We start from the raw sequence: 21298 nt of genomic DNA, 5'->3' as shown, positions 1-21298 counted from the left end.
AAGTACGTTGCTATTTTCTCGCTGAGAGAGTTGGATCATGAGTTGGATTATTGGCAATGGATTAAGGGCTTGTTCCTAAAAGCGTTCTTTTAATAATAATTTTCTTATAAAAAAGTGGGTACGTTATTAATTACTTTTTTTTATTGAACACTAGTATATGCATAATACTGAAATTAAATAATAAATTTGTGTATTATTAAAATAAATTGATAAAATTTACCTGAAATAATGAATTTATATGTTAACCTAATATGTTTTTCACCAAACAAAAACAAAACTATGTAGGAGGGTCTCTACGTAGTTGGTGTTGTGAGAGCAGAAACTCAATTTGCTCCTCCATCTGTTTCTGCTTGGCTTCCATTTCTTGTTGCATCTGTGTTTGTTGTCTCTTTATGGAGTTCACTTCCTCCTGCGTCTCTTTACGCAAGATGCTTATTTTCTCTCGCTGGCTGCTGACCGTTCTCTCTGCCTCCTCATACTTCCACTTCTACTCAAACTCGCTAGTGGATGAGGAAGGCATCACAGCATCATCATCACTCCTTGGCAGAGGTTGAGCTATAAGCTCTTGGATCTTCAATTGGACAAACAAATTAAGTGAAAATTTGTTACATAATTTGTATAGTTAAATTTCAAAATTACATAGAGATTTACATAGAAATTGAATAAATTGCTTACCCCTTTTTCTTCATTAATGGGAGTACTGACAAAAGATCCATCTTTCTTCTTGCGTGAGTTACAAAATATCATGCTACTGAGCTTCTTCCCAAGCTGATTGAATTTCTATATCATTTTAAACAAAAATAAAAAAACACGAGTTACTATATATAAAGTAGTTAAGAAAATATGAACTTATATGCGAATACATGCTATTTTACGGAAAGTATTGCATTTATCTCCCTTTAACTACGTGCCAACAAATAATTTGCAATATGCCTCTAATTTCCCAATTTTTGCAATGTCCCCTCCATCTACCATTAGAGTTATAATGTCCCAATTCCACGTACATACGTGAAAGATGACAAAAATAACACCAATAAAAAATTTAGAAAAACGAAAAAAAAAAAAAAAAAAAAATCGTTTCTTTCCTAAATTTTTTGTCTTTTATATTTTTCTGAAATATTAGCTTCTTTTTTTTTTTTTTTTTTTCTAGATTGTTTATCAGGGGTATTTTTGTCATTTTTCCCATCTCACTTAAGGATACTCTGTTAAGATTTGCTATTAAATAATAAATCTTAATGGAGTACCCAAAATACCCCTAATTTTTTTAAGAAAAAATAATAATAAAAAAATACTAGGATCGAGGTGTTGGTCAGAATTTAACGGAATTTACAAAAATACTCATGCCTGAATCTTTGAAAATTTTTATAAATTTTTTTTAAAAAAAAAAAAAAAATAAACACAAAGGTATTTTGAAAATTTTTGCAGGATTTAACAGCAAGTCCTAATGGAGTACCCATAAATGAGACGTTTGAAAACTTGGATACCTCAGTTTGAGACGTTTGTTAGTTTAGCACCCTTATCTCAAAACGGCCTATAATTTGATACCTTTTTATAAAGTTATCCCATATATTATATATATATATATATATATATATATATATATATATATATATATATATATATATATATATATATATATATATTACCTGATCAAGCAAAGAGAGACCTAAACATATTTATCTTTCAAGCAAACCCAAAAAACAGTGAGAATTGAAACGAGGTTGCGGGCATGAAATTCATTGTCCTTTCCCAAAGAATTCTAACATCTATTTACTTATTACACATGCATATTCAATATGTTGTGACATCCATTTACATATAATTGACCATGGTGACATCTATTTTCACCTATTTAATCAATATGTAGTGAACACGTACATTAAAGAGCTCAAAAGACAATGCACATATATAATGTAGACTATAAGCATGAAGACGGGTTTTCAAAGTGGTTAAGACTTTAACACAAATTTTCAAATTAAACTATAAAAAGATATATTGATGCTATAACCATACAATTACGAGACAGAGGATTACATGATATGCCTAATATATAAAGCTATCATTATCAACTTTGAAGAAACTAATTAAATAAAATAAAATAATTAGAAAGAAGGATACCCCTGATTCTGGCAAATGTGCTGGTGAAGAACTTCTGTGTGTTGGTACAGAAACACGGGCTACTGGCGAGGATTCCAATTCTATGTTTGGAATTTCATTCATAGCTTCGCATTAGAAACAAGTCAACTCTAATTAATTAATAAATCAACCAATTAACTATATATATACATATATAAAAGAGGAGTTACATATTCTAAAATATGTTCATACGACAGCATGGAGTCTACAGTACTAGAGACGAAATAAACGTTGGAAAATTTTTTTTAGCTCCTAAAATATCACCACTTTTACATTTTAACTTCTAAAGTTAAAAAATGACATTGGATTTTCACAAATTACCAAATTGTTACAATTTAATTCATTTAATAGTCTGTTTGAGTGTTCAATTTTTGAAATCAAAATTTAATTCTTATTTGGTACGCAAATTTCGAAGTTTGACTTTGTGAGATAAAATTAAATAATAATAATAATAATAATTAAAAAAACAATTTGTTTAGAAAAAATTGAATAAAATATAATTTATTTTTAAAAAAAATTAAATAAAATATTTTTTTAAAACAAAATAAACACCGTAATAAAAAAAAAAATTGAGTAGAAGCAAAATCCCCCTCTTGCATTAAAAAGACCGGGCCCCGTTTAATAACCGCCTCCCCTCCCCCTCCCCCTCCCCCTCCCCCTCCCCTTATTTTCACTTCTTCCAAAAAAACATCAACTTCAAAACATTTTTAATTTTTTTTTTATTTTTAGTATCACATCAACAATTTTTTTTATTATTTAAATAAAAGTTTCACTACTATACAAAATTTTTTTAATTTTTTATATAAATTCTTTCTATTTTATATCACATCAATCATTTTTTACTTTCGCTCAACAAAAAAAGTTTCTTCCCATAAAAAAAGGAGAGGGGGTTGTTAAACGGGACTATATTAACTCTTTTAGTCTTTTATATCTTTTTAGACGGAATGGAAGTTACGTGACGCCGTGACGGCAAGCTTTGAAATCTAAGTCAACTTCAAACAAAAGCGCAATGAACAAGTCAGGCATAGACATACAGCACTTTCCTACTGCAGCCCGTTATTCAATTATGATGGGTTGGCTGACTTGGATATTTTTCTTTCTTTTTACTTTTCTTAAAAAAGAAAAGAAAAGATACAAAGAACCTCAATTAAAAAATAAATAAAAAATGATTAGGAATCTTATTCCCAAAATTGTGCGTGTTACGGAAAATTTGTAAGTACTTACTTCTATTGTTCTTCAATATCGCCTTCACACTGACACGGACGCCTGTGGTGATTATAATTAGTGCCGCGAAAGCAGCAGCTAGCACAACTATAAAGATGCCGATTTCAGGCCTACGAACTTGCCCTACAAAAAACCATAATCCTGTCAAATTACTATTATTTGCTACCTTTTCTATGCAGACTGATACGGCCACTGTTCTGGCCAGATCCGGAAGAGTACGGCTAAAATCTAAAATCTGACCAAATTTGTTCGTAAAAATTCGGCAACGATAATCGAATGTTGTCCGTTGCCGAATTCCAGTATCAAATTCTAATTTTTAAATTTTATAATTTTTTTATACGAGTTAAACGTTAAAATATTTTTTCCCGAAGAAACCATTTGTTTTGAAAACGATTGTCGAAAATATTTTACGAAAAACAAACGGATCATAAAGGGAAAAGAAAATAATGTTTTCACTCAGATTTTCATCAGCTATCCTGTCCTCATTTATCTTACCAAGCATGCCATTGTATTTGCTATTATCATGGTATGAAAGTAGCCATTAAGTTTTGACTTTATCTTTGAGTCTCGTGATCTAACCTGCAGCTGGAGCAGGAAGATGCGATGCAGGAGGAAGAAGCATTGGTGTTTGTGTTGGTGACGGTGACGGTGACGGTGACGGTGTGGGGACGGATTGTATCTGGTAAAACTGGTACGTTTCGTACCTAAGATTACAACTTGGATACAGAACTCTACCCCCTTGCTTTCCATCACAACACATCGGTAGGTTTGCCATGGCTCTCCGAAGACACATATTGCAATCAGAGCTGGATATGTCAGGGGTGCACTGGACAAGGCTGTACAGAGTTTGCAATTCTGTAAAACTGGCTTCTTTAACGGCAAACTTTTTATCACCGGATGAAGCATTTGCAGCCCGAGGCACCGAGTCATTCAACGTGGCTTCGACCAGCTTCCGGAAGCGGTCTGGCTCTGTTATATCCATCGTATTCCACAGAAATTTGCTGGGCTCTTCTTCCATGGTGGAAAAGATCGACCGGTTTGAGTAGCGTAGCATGCATTCGTCATACCACCCAATTGCCTCCTTTTGCTGGGGACAGCGCTCCAGGAGAAGAGACGCAGCATTATTGAGGCAACCACGGCAAACATTTGGGTTGACATCTCCTCTACAAAGCCCAATTGCAAATACTGGGTTAGAGTTTTGGCCGTAAGCGGAATGGAAGAACCCATGGTCAATTTCGGTGGTGGAGGAGAGGGAGAAGAGGAGGTCATTCAAGTTTGCCCCATAGGTACTATTAGTGGTGTAGTTACAAAAGTGATAGAGAAAGTCTGGGCGCGCGACGGCTTGGGCAGTGAGAATGAAAATGGCAGATACGAAGAAAACTAGTGTTGAGGAAAACATTGGCTTGTGTTCCGTAAAGTGCCAGGGTTTAGGATTGAGCCTTGAATGAAGACTCCGCTCGTCTTTTTATTTAGGTGATTAATTAGTCGTCAATGGACAATGGCGAATGTGAAGTGTAGAAATGCGCGTTTGTTCCGACAGCGATCAGTGATCACATCACCTTCTGGTATGCGTTTTGTTGGGGATAAATCCCACTCAACCCGATCCAAAGAGGAAATTCAAAAGTCAAATAGGTCCAAACAGATAAGAATAATGATGAGATAAGAATAATGATCATATCAGAAGTCTAAGAAGATATCAGATCAGAAGTCTAAGAAGATATCAGATTGGAAGTCTAAGAAGATATCCAATTAGAAGTCTAGTAAAGGATTGAAGTCCAATTAGAACTCGGACAGCAGTTCTAGATCAACAAGGAGCAGGAGTCCTAATCCAGATTTGACTTCACCTCTTTGCCTATAAATAGGCTCATACCCCAGGTATAAACGAAGACTCAGTTTTTATACATAGAGCATTATTTCTCTCACAGAAGCTAACTTAGGCATCGGAGCGGGATCCCCGGAAGGGTCCCTAGATTTTGTTGTTTTGCAGGATTATTGAGAAGCGTGAAGAACATCAAAGGAACGTGCAGATTCACACCATACCGGAAACTGTACCAACAGTTTGGCGCCGTCTGTGGGAAACGATTATTCGTTCCTCATAAAAGAAAACGAAGATCCAGCATGGTGATGAACACACGTTCCGGAAGCCAGACCAACCGAGAGCCCATAGTCCGAATGGAGCCAGGTATTCAGAATAATCAGCAGCCTCCACCGAACCCTCCCTCGGGGGGTGGAGATCAAGATCGCATAGCAGCGTTGGAAGCCCAGATTGAATCCTTAACACAGCGGAATGCCGAGTTGCTGCGCAGGAGGCCGGAACAGCCCAATCCCGAGATGAACAGGGATGAGCGAGAGGAAGAAGATCACAACAGCAACACTAATCCTCGGAGGGAGGATGACCGCCAAGGAGATCTGAGCAGAGTTATTGCCGAGCTGGAGAGAAGGTGCACGTACATGGAGATGGAAAGAAAGGACAAAAGCAGATCCGTAATGGTGGACAAGCTCCTAATGGGTACAGACTCACCCTTCACCAGACGGGTGGCAGACTATCAGCTTCCCAATAAGTTTAAGGTGAAATAAGACAGAATGTAATGTATAAAGGCTTGATGTTATTAACAGTGATATTAGGTTATATTTATACACTAGTGAGACATGAAGGGCACGCACATAATGTGCTGTCTATTTACAAAGAATATGAACGTTGGAGGATTGAGTTTCCTTGTGGAGATGTGTTGCCATGCTGGTCTGCGTGACTTGGGGGAGCTGTGGGAGTTGCCTTAGTGGAGCGCATGCTTATAAGGGAGGTGCGATACTTTCCTAGTCAGGGTGATCGTGATCCGGAGATGGCTGCAGTGTATCTGCTGGAGTGATTTGTGGGATTGGATGAGCTGGAGAGGAGATTGAGGGAGTGTAGTCTAACAGCCCCCCGCAAGCTGAAGGGGGTACAGGGACAACCTTGAGCTTGGATCGGAGAACACAGAAACGTGCAGAGGTCAGACCTTTCGTGAATACATCGGCTATTTGATCATGGGTGGAGATAAACTTGAGAAGAACATCTTTGTTCACAACTTTCTCTCGAATGAAGTGGTAGTCGACTTCGATGTGCTTGGTGCGGGCATGATGGACGGGGTTGGAGGCGAGAGCGAGGGCGCCGATGTTGTCACACCAAATCGTAGGTGGGACGGGAAGAGATATGCGGAGGTCCTTGAGGAGCATACGGAGCCAGTAGACTTCAGATGTAACAGTGGCCAAGGCGCGGTATTCAGCCTCGGTGCTGGAGCGTGCAACAACTGGTTGTTTCTTGGCGCACCAGGAGACGAGGCAGGGACCAAGAAAGACACCAAAACCGGTAGTGGAACGACGGCTGTCTGGATCACCTGCCCAGTCAGAGTCACAGTAGGCTGCAACAGTGAGAGACCCAGGGCGGAAGAGAAGACCATGATCAATGCTGCCTTTGAGATAGCGCAGCACCCTCTTGGCGGCAATCCAATGGGCAGAGGAAGGAGAGTGCATGAACTGACAGAGCTGGTTAACGGAGTAGGCGATGTCGGGTCTGGTGATGGTGCAGTACTGCAGGGCACCCACAATCTGGCGGTAAGTGGAGGCATCAGACTCAGACAGGGGATCACCAGAGGAGACGGAGAGTTTGGAGCCGGAAACGGTTGGAGCAGTGTAAGGCTTGGCACCAGCCATGGAGGAACAGTGAAGGAGATCGATGATGTACTTGGACTGCCGAATGTGGAGGCCGTCACTGTCACGATGAGCCTGCATGCCGAGGAAGAAACCCAGGTCGCCGAGGTCCTTCATGGCGAAGACAGATTGTAGTTGAGAAATGATGGAATGGAGGACGGAGGAGTTGGTCCCGGTGATGAGGATGTCATCTACATACACCAAAAGATAAAGAGTAACGTTAGACTGAAAGTAGATAAATAAAGAAGTGTCAACCGAAGAAGAGTGAAACCCAATGTCAAAGAGAGCCTGAGAGAGGCGAGTAAACCAGGCCCGGGGAGCCTGTTTGAGGCCATAGATGGCCTTGTTCAGTTTGCAAACATGATCCGGGTATGTCATGTCAACAAAGCCACGGGGTTGCTCCATAAAAACGGCTTCGGTTAAATGGCCGTGGAGGAAGGCGTTGGAAACGTCCAGCTGACGGATGCTCCAGTTGAAGTGAACAGCAATGGCGAGGACAACACGGATGGTGGTGGACTTGATGACAGGACTGAAGGTCTCGGTGAAATCCACGCCGCTGCGCTGGTCGAAGCCTTTGGCGACCAGGCGAGCTTTGAACCTCTCAATAGAACCGTCTTGTTTGCGTTTCACCTTGTAAACCCACCTATTGCGAACAATGTTGTGATTCCGTGGTCGGGGGCAGAGGGTCCAAGTGCCATTGGCTAGAAGTGCATCAAACTCGGCACCCATGGCAGCACGCCATTCAGGGGATGAAGCAGCCTGAGAGTAGCAAGTAGGTTCCAGAGGGGCAACCATAGTGGATAGGGCGCGAAGGGGGTGACGGGTGGAGTAGAACAGTTTATAGTTGGAAAAGTCTTTGGGTCGCAAGGAGCCGGTGCGAGAGCGTGTGATCATAGTAGGAGGGGCAGGGACTGTAGGAGGTCCAGGGATGATGGAGAGAGGAGGGGCCGAAGGTTCAGCTGAGGGAGCTGGGGAGGGGAGGGTAGGCAAGGCCGAGGAAGGGGATGAAGAATGAGGGCTGGAAGGGAGTGGGGTGGGGGAAGGGGATGGAGATGGTGTAAGAGCCCGTGTGGGGGAGGGAACAGAATCGGTTGGGGGGGAAGGAAGTCTTGGAAGTAAATTAGAGGGAATGGACTCAGAGGGAAGGAGGATGGGCCTGGGAGCAGGGGAGGAGGCAGCAGGGTGAGGGGGAGTGATAAGCTTGGCAGGGTAGGTGGTTTCATCAAAAACCACATGGCGAGTGATAAAAATTTTGTTGGAGAGAGGGTCAAGACACCGGTACCCCTTGTAGTTCATACCATAGCCTAAGAAGATGCACCTTTTGCTGCGAAACATGAGTTTGTGAGAAGCATAAGGGCGTAAAAGGGGAAAACATAAGCAGCCAAATGAACGAAGCAGAGAGTAGTCAGGGGACTGTTGAAAAAGCATAAAATAGGGAGAACAATTATGCAATAGAGGCGTTGGCAGTCTATTAATAAGAAACACAGCAGTAAGGAAGGATTCTACCTAATAAGCCTGAGGAAGACCGGATTGTGCAAGAAGGGAGAGTCCCATCTCCACAACATGGCGGTGTTTGCGTTCGGCAAGCCCATTCTGTTGAGCTGTGTAGGGACAGCTAATGCGATGAAAGATACCATGGGATTCCAGCAGAGAGGTGAACTGTTTAGACAGAAATTCTCCACCCCCATCCGACTGCAGCTGCTTAATGTTAGTGGAGAATTGATTTTCAACCAAAGATTTAAATTTGAAGAAGGCAGTATAGACATCAGATTTAAGACACAAAGGATAAAGCCATGAATATCTGGAAAAATCATCTATAAAAATAACATAGTACCGAAAACCACTCAAAGATACAACAGGAGAGCACCACACATCAGTGTGAATTAATTGTAATGGGGCTGTGGATACACGAGTGGAAGAGGGGAAAGGGAGTTGTTTACTCTTAGCCAATTGACATGGTTCACACACTGCTTTATTGGATAGGGACCCAGTGAAGGGCAAGTGGTGATTATTCAAAATAAGATTAACAATAGAGGAGGAGGGGTGACCAAAACGGGAATGCCACACTGAAACAGACGTCTTCACACCAAGAAGAGCACTGAGTAGCCGATTCTTGGGGAGAGCAACCTTGGAGGTGTTGATAGGATACAGACCGCCTTCACTCTTGCCTTCCAGGAGAGTGAGTCCCGTGAGCTTGTCCTTAATAAAATAGTGAGTATCAGTTAATATAAAGAAGCAATTATTATCTTTACAGAATTGATTGATAGAAAGTAAATTAGCAAGTGCTTGAGGACAATGAAAAACTCGGGACATACGTAAGGAAGCATTAGGAGTGGTAAGAGTGAGGGAGCCAGTGTTTGTGATTTGCAAACCTGAGCCATTGCCAACAGCAATGGTGTCTGAACCTGTGTATGGTTCATGGATGTGAAGATTTTCCAGAGCAGGGGTCAAATGGTGGTTGGCTCCGCTATCAGCATACCAAGTGGAATCCTCGGGCTGAACAGAATTGTGGGCAACCATTGCTGCGAGTTGAGCAGGAGGGTGGCGTCCCTGGTAGGCGTAGTCCATCCTGTGAAAGCAGTCCAAGGCACGATGACTGGTTTTGCCACAGATTTGGCAAGGAGAATATTTGGGAGCAGGGGAAGCAGGGTGGTTGGGCTGCTGTCGGGGTGAGTAGTGCTGCTGGCGTGGAGCAGGGGACCGGGGAGAAGGTTGGTTGGATGGTGGAAAACGTCGAGAGGTGTGGTTGCGAGGGGGAGGTCGATTTTTCTTGGAGGAGGAAAAAGAGGGCTTATGAGACAGCAGCGCAACAGAGGAGTCAGTACCGACCGAGGATTGTTGATTTTCAACCAACTGTTCAATGGACAACAGTTCAGTAGTGAAGTCTTCAACAGTAAGGGAGGAGTCACGGGTGGCTAGCGAGAGAGAAACAACAAAAGGGTTGAAGGCTGGGTTCAAACCACCAAGGATGTAGGTGATTAGTTCATCATCCTCAATGGCTTTCCCAACCGTAGCTAGTTGGTGTGCCAAAAGCTTGGCAAGGTTCACATATTCTGCACAGGACTTGGAACCCTGTTGGAGGGTCTGGAGTTGGCGACGGAGCTGAGCAATCCGAGTGCGGGATGGAGATGCAAATTTGGTGGCGAGAAATTTCCAGACTTGGTGAGAGGTGTGAAGGCCATATATCGTAGACAGAACACTTTCAGCAAGTGTGATGTTAATCCAACTAAGGATAAACTGATCCTTTTTAACCCAAAGGGAGAATGCAGGATTCAGTGAAGGTTCTTCCTTTTCAGTAGTAGGAGGAAGAAACTGAGGTGGGCACGGCTCGGTTCCATCAACGATGCCCATAAGATCATGGCTTTTCAGTATAGGAACAATTGTAAAAGACCATGTGATATAGTTTGGCCCTTCAAGTTTGAGGGAGACCAAAGGAGTAAGGTTAGGGAAAACATAGTTTGTAACAGTGGAGGAGGAGGAGGCCATGGGATCGAAAGAAAAAAAAAAGAGCGTGAGCTTTAAAACAGCTCTGATACCATGAAATAAGACAGAATGTAATGTATAAAGGCTTGATGTTATTAACAGTGATATTAGGTTATATTTATACACTAGTGAGACATGAAGGGCACGCACATAATGTGCTGTCTATTTACAAAGAATATGAACGTTGGAGGATTGAGTTTCCTTGTGGAGATGTGTTGCCATGCTGGTCTGCGTGACTTGGGGGAGCTGTGGGAGTTGCCTTAGTGGAGCGCATGCTTATAAGGGAGGTGCGATACTTTCCTAGTCAGGGTGATCGTGATCCGGAGATGGCTGCAGTGTATCTGCTGGAGTGATTTGTGGGATTGGATGAGCTGGAGAGGAGATTGAGGGAGTGTAGTCTAACATAAGGTACCCCAAATTCTAAGTTATGCAGGAGACAGAGATCCCTTGGATCACCTAGAGAATTTCAAAGCTCATCTAGACCTTCACCGGACACCCGATGAAGTAGCATGTCGGGCCTTCCCTCTTACTCTTTCGGGGAATGCCCGAGACTGGTTCAGGAAGCTGCCCTCGAATTCCGTTGATCAGTTCAAGGAATTGTCCAAGATATTCCTAACGGAGTTCTTGGCTTTCCGGACAAGGAAGAAGCCTTCGGGATATTTGCTATCATTGCACCAGCATGGCAATGAGAGTCTTAAGGAGTTTATGGCTCGGTTCAACCGAGAGAAGGCTACGGTCGAAGATCCGACCGATTATATGATCTTTGCTGCCATTTATCAGGGAATTTCACCCGAGGAGCCTTTGATGAAAAAGTTGATCCGGAAGCAACCGAATACCTTGCAGGGCCTCATGGATAAGGTAGAAGAATTCGTTAACCAGGAAGAGACGCTGAAGTCTATGGCCAGTTCTAGACTACCCCGAGAGACAGGCCCAGAAAAGAAAAGGAAAGAATTCAGAAAGGCTGACGGGGAAGAGCAGAGGCAGGTAAAGAAGTTCAAAGATTACAACTTTACACCTCTCAATGCCGAGATATCAGAAGTCCTCATGGAGATCAAGAGAGATCCGGCGTTTTAGGAACCGCAAAAGATACCAGGTAATCCTCCTTATAGGAATGCAGAGAAGTATTGTGATTTCCATAAACAAGCAGGTCATTACACCGAGGGGTGCGTAACCCTAAGGTTGTTAATAGAAGAATTCATAAAGAATGGCAAGCTGGTTCGGTTCTTGGGAGAAAATGGGAACCAGCAAGGAAATAACAGGCCTCGGAATCATCAGGACTATCAGCCCGAGATCAGCAGCCACGGGATTACTATCCCCGAGACCGTCCTCAACTAGGCAAGAGGCATCAAGAGAATGATCCCCGAGATGACATAGAAAGAAGAGAGGACCGAAGAAGCAGAAGCCCACAGCATAGAGAGCCGAGGCAACAACAGTATCTGCCCGTGATCCCATAAAAAGGACTCTCGGGAATTTCAGGCTTGCTTTTATTTTTTAGCATTTATATTTACAAAGAAATAGACTTTTATTTTTAATTTAGACTGGACAGAAAATTCCCCAGATTTTGGGAATAAGTATTTTCAGAATAAATGAATAAAGCTGACTTAAGCATCGGAGTGTTCCCGGTCTAGGGACCGGGAACCCGTCGATATCGCTTATTTTGTAGGTAAAGCCGCTCGGATCAGTCCTAGCCGAGTGCAAGAAGAAACTTCTCGGATCAGTCCTAGCCGAGAAGGAGCCTCTCGGATCAGTCCTAGCCGAGAGCAAGAAGAAACTTCTCGGATCAGTCCTAGCTGAGAAGGAGCCTCTCGAATCAGTCCTAGCCGAGAGCAAGAAGAAACTTCTCGGACCAGTCCTAGCCGAGAAGGAGCCTCTCGGATTAGTCCTAGCCGAGAGCAAGATGAAATTTCTCGGATCAGTCCTAGCCGAGAAGGAGCCTTTCGGATTAGTCCTAGCCGAGAGCAAGAAGAAACTTCTCGGACTAGTCCTAGCCGAGAAGGAGCCTCTCGGATCAGTCCTAGCCGAGAGCAAGAAGAAACTTCTCAGACCAGTCCTAGCCGAGAAGGAGCCTCTCGGATCAGTCCTAGCCGAGAGCAAGAAGAAAACTCTCGGATCAGTCCTAGCCGAGAGTCTCGGATCACTCCTAGCCGAGACCAAGAAGAAAACTCTCAGATCAGTCCTAGCCGAGAAGAAGCCTCTCGGATCAGTCCTAGCCGAGAGCAAGAAGAAACTTCTCAGACCAGTCCTAGCCGAGAAGGAGCCTCTCGGATCAGTCCTAGCCGAGAGCAAGAAGAAAACTCTCGAATCAGTCCTAGCCGAGAGTCTCGGATCACTCCTAGCCGAGACCAAGAAGAAAACTCTCGGATCAGTCCTAGCCGAGAGTCCCGGATCAGTCCTAGCCGAGAGCAAGAAGAAAGGGGGGTCGAATTTAACCCTCAGTTTTTGCAGGTTTTTCAGGAGTCAGCCATTCCAAGAGACAGGGAGAAAACCCTAAGGAAAAACAAGAAAGTAATGGGGGGTAAGATTTAACCCTCAGGTTTTGCAGGTTAGCAGGTTTTCAGAAGGAGACAAAGATCGGGTTTCCTTAGACATGGAATTCCCATTATTCAAGCAAGCTTCGGATAAGGGAATTGGGGGGTAACTGTTGGGGATAAATCCCACTCAACCCGATCCAAAGAGGAAATTCAAAAGTCAAATAGGTTCAAACAGATAAGAATAATGATCAGATAAGAATAATGATCATATCAGAAGTCTAAGAAGATATCAGATCAGAAGTCTAAGAAGATATCAGATTGGAAGTCTAAGAAGATATTCAATTAGAAGTCTAGTAAAGGATTGAAGTCCAATTAGAACTCGGATAGCAGTTCTAGATCAACAAGGAGCAGGAGTCCTAATCCAGGTTTGACTCCACCTCTTTGCCTATAAATAGGCTCATACCCCAGGTATAAACGAAGACTCAGTTTTTATACATAGAGCATTATTTCTCTCACAGAAGCTAACTTAGGCATCGGAGCGGGATCCCCGAAGGGTCCCTAGATTTTGTTGTTTTGCAGGATTATTGAGAAGCGTGAAGAACATCAAAGGAACGTGCAGATTCACATCATACCGGAAACTGTACCAACACGTTTTTTGTCAATGCATGCGGTCAAGGGGGCCGGGTAATTGCTAAGAACTAGGCAGATTGCCAAATGCCAATTCGATACTCCCAAGTGTCGATGGTTGGGTAAAAAGTCTTGGGATTTGATTCATACACAACACCATCACAACAACCACACAACAATCCCTCACATGAGGGTGGGCCCCAATGTGTGGGTTCCACCCTCTTGTGAGGAATTGTTGTGTGGTTGTTGTGTTGGTGTTGTAAATTTAACATTTTCCAAAAGTCTTTGTCAAGGGACCATGGCGATCAAATCACCTTCAGGTATCAATTAGTATTTTAATTTTTTTTTGTCAATCCATGTGGTCAAGGGGGTAGTTGCTATGAACTATCACTACAAAAAAAATTGTTTTTCGCCACTTGCAGTTCGCCACGTGTATGGTCACTGTACACGTGGCGAACTGTTGGCCGCGTGCAAGTGGCCACGTAAATACACGCGATGGGTCCGGTTGACACTAACTGCACAATTGGCCGCGTGTATTTTAATACACGCGGCCAATTGTTAGCCGCGTGTATTTTAATACACGTGGCAATATGTTTTTTTTTTTTAAAAAAATAATAATAATTTTTTATTTAATTTAAATCTGTATTGAATTATTTTTTAAATAATTGATTGTATTTTTAATTTAATTCTTTATTTTTAGAGGGAAAAAAAATAATAAATGAAAAAAAAAAAAAAGGAAAACACAAGCAAGTTCAGTAGAGAGAGAGAGAGAGAGATAGAGAGAGAGAGAGACAGAGAGACAGAGAGAGAGAGCGAGAGAGCGAGAGACAGAGAGAGACAGAGAGAGAGCGAGAGAGAGAGAGAGATACAGAGAGAGACAGAGAGAGATACAGAGAAAGAGAGAGAGAGCAAGAGACAGAGAGAGAGAGAGAGAGGGAGAGCGAGAGACAGAGAGAGAGAGATACAGAGAGAGAGAGAGAGAGAGAGCAAGAGACAGAGAGACAAAGAGCGAGAGAGAGAGAGAGCGAGAGAGAGAGAGATACAGAGAGAGACAGAGAGAGAGATACAGAGCAAGAGACAGAGAGAGAGAGAGCGAGAGCGAGAGACAGAGAGAGAGAGAGAGATACAAAGAGAGACAGAGAGAGAGATACAGAGAAAGAGAGAGAGAGAGCAAGAGACAGAGAGAGAGAGAGATACAGAGAGAGAGAGAGAGAGAGAGAGAGAGATACAGAGAGAGAGAGAGAGAGAGAACACACCGTGAGAGAGAGAGAGAGAGAGAGCGAGAGATAGAGAGAGAGTGCGATACAGAGGAGAGAGAGAGAGAGAGAGAGAGAGAGAGAGACAGATCTGCATGTCCAGTGGCGCGCGGGAGAGAGAGAGTTGCTGCATGTTTATCGATTTTTTTGAAGCAAATTTGCTTTTGAAGCTGCTGTCCAGTACTGGCGCGCGGGAACATGCATTTGAAGCAAATTTGAAACTGCCAAATTTGGCAGCGTGTATTTAGGCCACACGCGGCCAATTTCTTATACGTATATATACATAATAAAATTTGCTTTTATTAATATATATTTAATAAAAACAATTAGCCACGTGTATTTAATACACGTGGCTATATACAAAACTTAATAAATTTATTTTTGTTAATATATATTTAATAAAAACAATTGGCCGCGTGTAGAAAATACACGCGGCTAATTGGCCGCGTGTAAAAAATACACGCGGCCAATTGGCCGCGTGTATAAATTACACGCAGCCAACTGTGATGCGCATGTTTCTAGCCACGTGTACTGTATATACGTGACTAATTGGACGCGTGTCTACAGTAACAGGTACTGTAGACACGCGGCCAATTGTAAAGTTTTTTGTAGTGTATAGCCAGAGTGTCAATTTGATAGTCCTCCAATGCATGGGAAACTTCCATGATTCCATCCCACGCAAAAGGAAAGAAATCAACTAAAGAAATTTTATTATTTCAGTTGGATTATAAGTCTCGAATTTTCTTTTTCATTTCTCATTTTTATTTTTAAAAAATTAAAATTAAATTAAAACAATACTTTTTAATCAAATTTGTTGGGACAGTTTTTGCTGTAGTGGTTGGACGGATCCAAGAATGTTGTCCAACAAACTATTTTTTGCAAGAGAGAAGAAAAGTGGTCGGAGAATAATTTCGATGTCTGAGTCAGTGTCACAGATATCATTCAAAAAATCAATCAGTCACGGTCATAATTAGTCACGGTCATAAAAAAAAATCAGATTAGATTAAGTAATGGATCCCCTTTGAAATTTCTTTTTCCCTTTTCTCTAATCTGATTTTTTTTTAATGATTAGAAAATAGAATTGATGTGATATAAAATTGAAATAATTTAAATGAAAAAATAAAAAAAAAAATTTGTGTTGTAGTAAATTTTTTATTTAAAAAATAATAAAAAAATGTTAATACGATATAAAAAGTGAAAAAAATTTAAGAATGTTAAATTTAGTCTCCAATTGGTCACACGCCCGGTTGATGATTACGAACGTCAATCAACATTTAGTTAAGCTGCTGCTAATGGGCCTCGATCGTTGACAAATCGTACTGTACTTATTATACGGGGCAGCCAAACTCCCAACAAAACCAATAATCCCAAAAAATACCCTTAATTCCTTGAGCAGTGCTACGATGAAGTTCATCCGAAAACTTTGCTTCAGCCAAGTATTACCCCAATTCCTCTCCCTTCCTCTCGATCGTCGTGTACTTTGTCTACCAGATTGGGGTCCTGGTCGAGCTTGGATGAATCTGTTTCGTTATAGGGTTAGAATCATCAAAGTTCCCCTTTTTTACTGTTTCTTATCCTTAAAATGCTTTTAATTTTTGCTTCCCTTTTCTCATTGAACACAAACCAATTAATTTCTTCCGACGTATATATATGATCAGTAGGACTGACTCTGGCAATTGCCTACATTATCCGTCTTTAAATTGGAAATTGATGAGGTACAGTGACTACCTGTTTTTTTTATTTCAGCATCGATCATGACGTACAAAACTGCAAAAGACTAGTTCTTTATTAATGATTTAATGTGGTTAATCTTTGTTTGCCAAAGTTATGTTACAAAATAACTTTCATCTTAACATTTGCTATCATAACAAATATAGATGTAGAAAAAGAGTTTTTTCATTATCCAGTCTTTGTAAATGATTCATTAATTCTCGCTTTCACTTTATGAATTTCTTGAGAAAATTGTCCCTTGGAAAGAATTGCTATCTCTGTCAGTAGAACTCAACCATTCATCCTCTACTTTATGGGTTTTTGGGTGAATTTTTTAAATTCAAATTCTACTCAATAAGTTTTATCTAATTTTTTTTTTAATTTTCTCTAAATCATTCGAACATAATTTCAAAAAATAAATTTTCGAATCCACCGTGATACTCTCAACAAGAGTTTGAAACCTCATCAACAAACAACTCAATCTCTTGTGATACTTTAGCACAGTTTAAATTTCAAATAGATCGATAAGATCGAGTTGTTGTATTCAAATTCAAATTGTAATTATCTTACAGTTACTATTCTTATAATCTTTCTATAAATGATATAAAAAGCATCCCAAACGTTGAAGTTTGGGATTGTTAAAACCAAAACTATTTGTTCGTATAGGTTGGAAGGTACACCGATTTATATGAGATTTCGAAAATTTTCATTATTATTATTTTATTAAAAAAAAAAAAAAAAACAAAACAAAACTCTTTCCTAATCTTGATCACCCTAAAAGATAGTTTTATCCAATCAGAAAACAGTTGTAGTGGCAGACAAACAGGGACAACGAACTATACCAAGTTCTAGCTACGTACTCGATCACACGGGTAAACTGAAATAACCAAAACAAAAATTTCAAATAAAAAACTTCCAAGCATAATTAAATCATACTGGACTTGACCTGGACGGGGTCTGGTCGTAGGACAATGGATTCAATTATGGGTAGTACTTTGTGATCGCGTGATAATTTTGAGTCGTATTTCATGTTAAGTTTGTGGGTCGTATAAAAAAATTACAGTCCTTAATTATATCGCGTGTTGGGTTCAGATTGTGTCGAGGCATGTATATAAGACTATATATGTGAGACCCCTAAACCCTAACCTGTTAATTTCGTATTGGGTTTATGTTAAATTCGTAAGTTGTGTAAAAAATTGTCAGCCCTAGATTTAATCACCAAGTTGTCAATTGAATCATGTACCAAAATAGTTATATATATATATATATTTCTCTGAGTTGGACCGAAATAGTTTGACATTTCAAAAGAGAGTAATATTATTTAGTAGACTGTTATATGGCTGCCATACAACTTGATCATGCGGCATAGAAAATTAGCCATTGGATCATCACTTGTAAAAAAGAAAACCAATGACTAATTTTTATTGCAACGTCTTCTCAATTATATGACATTCGTATAAAAGTCTATTAAATAGCATTACTCTTAAAAATATACATTATTAATTGTAGCTTCCATAAAGCACTAGCGAGGGTAGAGCTCAGTAATTGAAACCTCATTTGTCGAGCCAGGGACTGAGTTGCCTTGGGATCTCTCACTTGACTCTGTAATCCCTATATGCCATGCTCCCATCGGCATGGCTTCTCTGAGTCAATATTATTGTGCTTAAAAAATGCAGGTTTCGAGGGTACCGAAAGAGTAACGGAGTAGCTATTGAGCATGAGAACCACTAAAGTCATTGTTGGTCTGTCAACTACATTTTGTTGAACACATAATAACCCAATATGGATGCATCTCATAATTTCAATAGTCGAACCTGGCCTCATTGTGGGATCTACAATATTTGAAGTAGTCCCCTCCCTCCAGTTTGTCCATGCCTGCAATATATAATTTGAACGGGCACATATAATATCTGACAAAAAATTCTTTTAGTGTTTCAATTTCCCATGCATTTAGAAGATCACCCAGGTATGATTGTACTTACATAACTTAGAAGATTATCCATGTTCTCCCCATTTCGGAAGCAATTGTTTCTTTCTCCACTTACCATCTCTAATACTAATACTCCGAAACTAAAGACATCAGATTTTGCTGAGAATTGTCCATGGGTTACATACTCTGGAGCCATATATCCGCTGCACATTAACATCAACAAAATCAACTTATTTGAATGGTAACAATGCTAGCTCCTTTAGTTTCTTCTCACATTTGAAAATGGGTCAAATCTTAGTTAGGACTTGGATGTTTTTTCTATGGCACAAAGTAAACATAAGCTCCTCTCTCCTGTATACTTACTAAGTTCCAACAATTCTATTTGTATTCCCTTGAGTTTGATCAAACGAAAATAATCTTGCCATGTCAAAATTTGAAATTTTTGGACTCATTTCTGCATCTAGAAGAATGTTACTAGCTTTAAGATCACGATGAATAATACGAAGTCGAGAATCTTAATGAAGATAAAAAATCCCCCGAGCAATGCCTCCAATAATCTTGTAGCGCCTTTGCCAATCTAAATCTACACGATTGATTGGATCTGCATCTCCAAGCATGTGATTCATGAAGTAAGATATGTGGAAGCGTATAATTCTAATAAGATGTACAACCCAAAATAAATATAACGACCAAATATAATCTAAGGTGAAAAAGAAAAAGAAAAGTGCAAACATACTGAAAAGGAAGTGATCGAGGCTTGTATTTGGCATAAACTCATATATCAAAAGCCTTTCCTCTCCTTCTAAGCAAAAGCCTAAGAGCCTAACTAGATTACGGTGTTGAAGCTTAGCAACTAATAGGACCTTATTTTTAAATTCTAAATCTCCTTGTCTAGAATTCATCGATAATCTTTTTATAGTTATAACTTGTCCATCAGAAAGTCTATCATGTGAATATATAAGAACAAAGAGCATATCTAACTATCAAGGAAGTTTAAAATTAACATGTTTGAACTGATAAACGGTACCTTTGTCCATAAGATTATATTAAATCACATTGTAAACAGCACCAAATTCACCTTGCCCGAGCTTATTTCCTTTAGAAAAGCTATCTGTTGCAACTCTGATGGTGCCAAAGTCAAATTGCAAGGATTTCACGCTTGTAATCTCATCATCTTCAACAACTTCACATGAGGAATAAGTCAACACTTAAATCAATCAATTTGGTTCATTATTTAAAAAGCGTAACATAATTTAAATATTGCACAACCGGTATACGTACCAATGATTGAAATAAAGTTTTTCAAACACCTAATGACACACTTGTGTCTATTAATTAAATGTAATATTTCCTATCAGCTTTATGGGAAATGATCACTTGAGGTGAGCTGGCTGATATACAAGCATTTATAATATCCCAAATTATGTCACGTTATATGCTAATATATGCTGGAAAAACTGTACTTGTAATAGCATCGAAATATTATTCCCAACATTTCCTATTACATAGCGAAGCTGCCGAAGCACGTGCATCACTGTAGTGTGCATCGTCTGATCAATTTGTTATTTCCTCTGCGAGGCCTAATTTTTTGAATAATAAATAACAAAACTAAACTTTTACTTACTATCAAGTTTCTGATCTCTTCTTGGCCTCCTCTTAACTCTGAAATATACGCAGAAGGAGATCATGACTAGTACCACAAAAGCAGCAATTGTCACAATTATAATGATGATAGTCCTAGATTTGTTGCTCTCGCTTCCTGCAAAAATCACATTACAAGATTATGAGGGTTGAGTTTGGATATGGAGAAATAATCATAGAAGATAGGAGGGGCCGAGCTAAAATATGATAAACACGCTCTAAAACAAATAGGAGGGGCCAATCGTTTTACGTTGTTTGAGTTTGGGTGTACGTGATACATACGTACCCATGGTTTCGTTGATAATTTTTTATTTTTTATTTTTGTCACGTTTTTGCCTCAAACGACGATTATTTACATCGTTTCATTCTCATTTCAGTACTATATATCTCCAGCACTTTTTCATTTTTACCGTGGCACATTGGCACTTGCACTACACGAAATTCTCTTTTTCATTTCCCCTGCACTTGCAGTCTGGCACCACATGTAAACGCCTTGACTCTATTGGTTATATATTGAGAGGGTTTTTAATTTTCTACTATATTCCTGACTCTATAACATCCTACTAATAAGCCTAGAAGTGGGCTCTTAATTTGTTTAGAATATCAATTAAAAAAAAAAAAATTGTGCCATTAGAAATAACCGTATTCTTTCACTCAAATTTTCAACTTTCCAATAAAAGAGTGTGAAACCATTTTGAAAAGTCAACAATTTAGCTAGGGGCCTGAAGGGGACAACAATTTTGTAATACAATTTTTTTTTTTTTTTTTTTTTTTGGACTTCAGCAGGGGCCACGGCTCCTTCTGGCCGCGAAATGGCGTGAAAAGCTCCCCCATTGCATAGAAGCATATGCAATTAACTTTACAGTGCGAACATCTTATGACCCCATAGTTTGTTATTAATTTACAAGCTCAATGGCATGGGTGTTATAAAAAGTAATAGAAAACATAAAATTGAAATACTCCTAATTAAGTGAGGTACAAGAAATTATTGCTCTCATCATAAATGGTATGCAAAGGGTAAGAACAAATATTTCAAACCCATAAATCCTTTATTATTTAGTGACATTTTGCACAAATGAAACTCAACCTAAATATCTTCAGATTTTCTATTAACAAAAGATAGAGAATTTTTA

General features: G+C 40.0%; 1 protein-coding gene and 1 pseudogene across 1 annotated transcript; both read right to left on the bottom strand.

Annotated features, from left to right (window-relative positions):
• Positions 1-487: 487 nt before the first annotated feature.
• Positions 488-4759, bottom strand: LOC133868839 (cysteine-rich repeat secretory protein 38-like). The gene is made up of 5 exons (XM_062305857.1): positions 3940-4759; positions 3361-3483; positions 1647-1666; positions 676-780; positions 488-571 (listed from the first exon to the last, which is right to left on the bottom strand). Exons 1-5 carry the CDS (start codon positions 4757-4759, stop codon positions 488-490), a joined length of 1152 nt encoding a protein of 383 aa, XP_062161841.1.
• A 13446-nt stretch (positions 4760-18205) lies between these two features.
• Positions 18206-19141, bottom strand: LOC133868838 (cysteine-rich receptor-like protein kinase 26; annotated as a pseudogene).
• Between the last annotated feature and the right edge of the window lie 2157 nt (positions 19142-21298).

This window comes from Alnus glutinosa, chromosome 5 (genome assembly GCF_958979055.1).
Source record: "Alnus glutinosa chromosome 5, dhAlnGlut1.1, whole genome shotgun sequence".
Lineage (NCBI taxonomy): Eukaryota > Viridiplantae > Streptophyta > Magnoliopsida > Fagales > Betulaceae > Alnus > Alnus glutinosa.
This window is presented reverse-complemented; position numbering and strand designations above follow the sequence as displayed.

Coding starts and splice junctions, on each gene's coding strand:
- LOC133868839 (XM_062305857.1), bottom strand. CDS start 4,759: ATGTTTTCCTCAACACTAGTTTTCTTCGTATCTGCCATTTTCATTCTC. Junction 3,484..3,939: donor TCTTCCTGCTCCAGCTGCAG/GTTAGATCACGA, acceptor GGTTTTTTGTAG/GGCAAGTTCGTAGGCCTGAA. Junction 572..675: donor CCATTAATGAAGAAAAAGGG/GTAAGCAATTTA, acceptor GTCCAATTGAAG/ATCCAAGAGCTTATAGCTCA.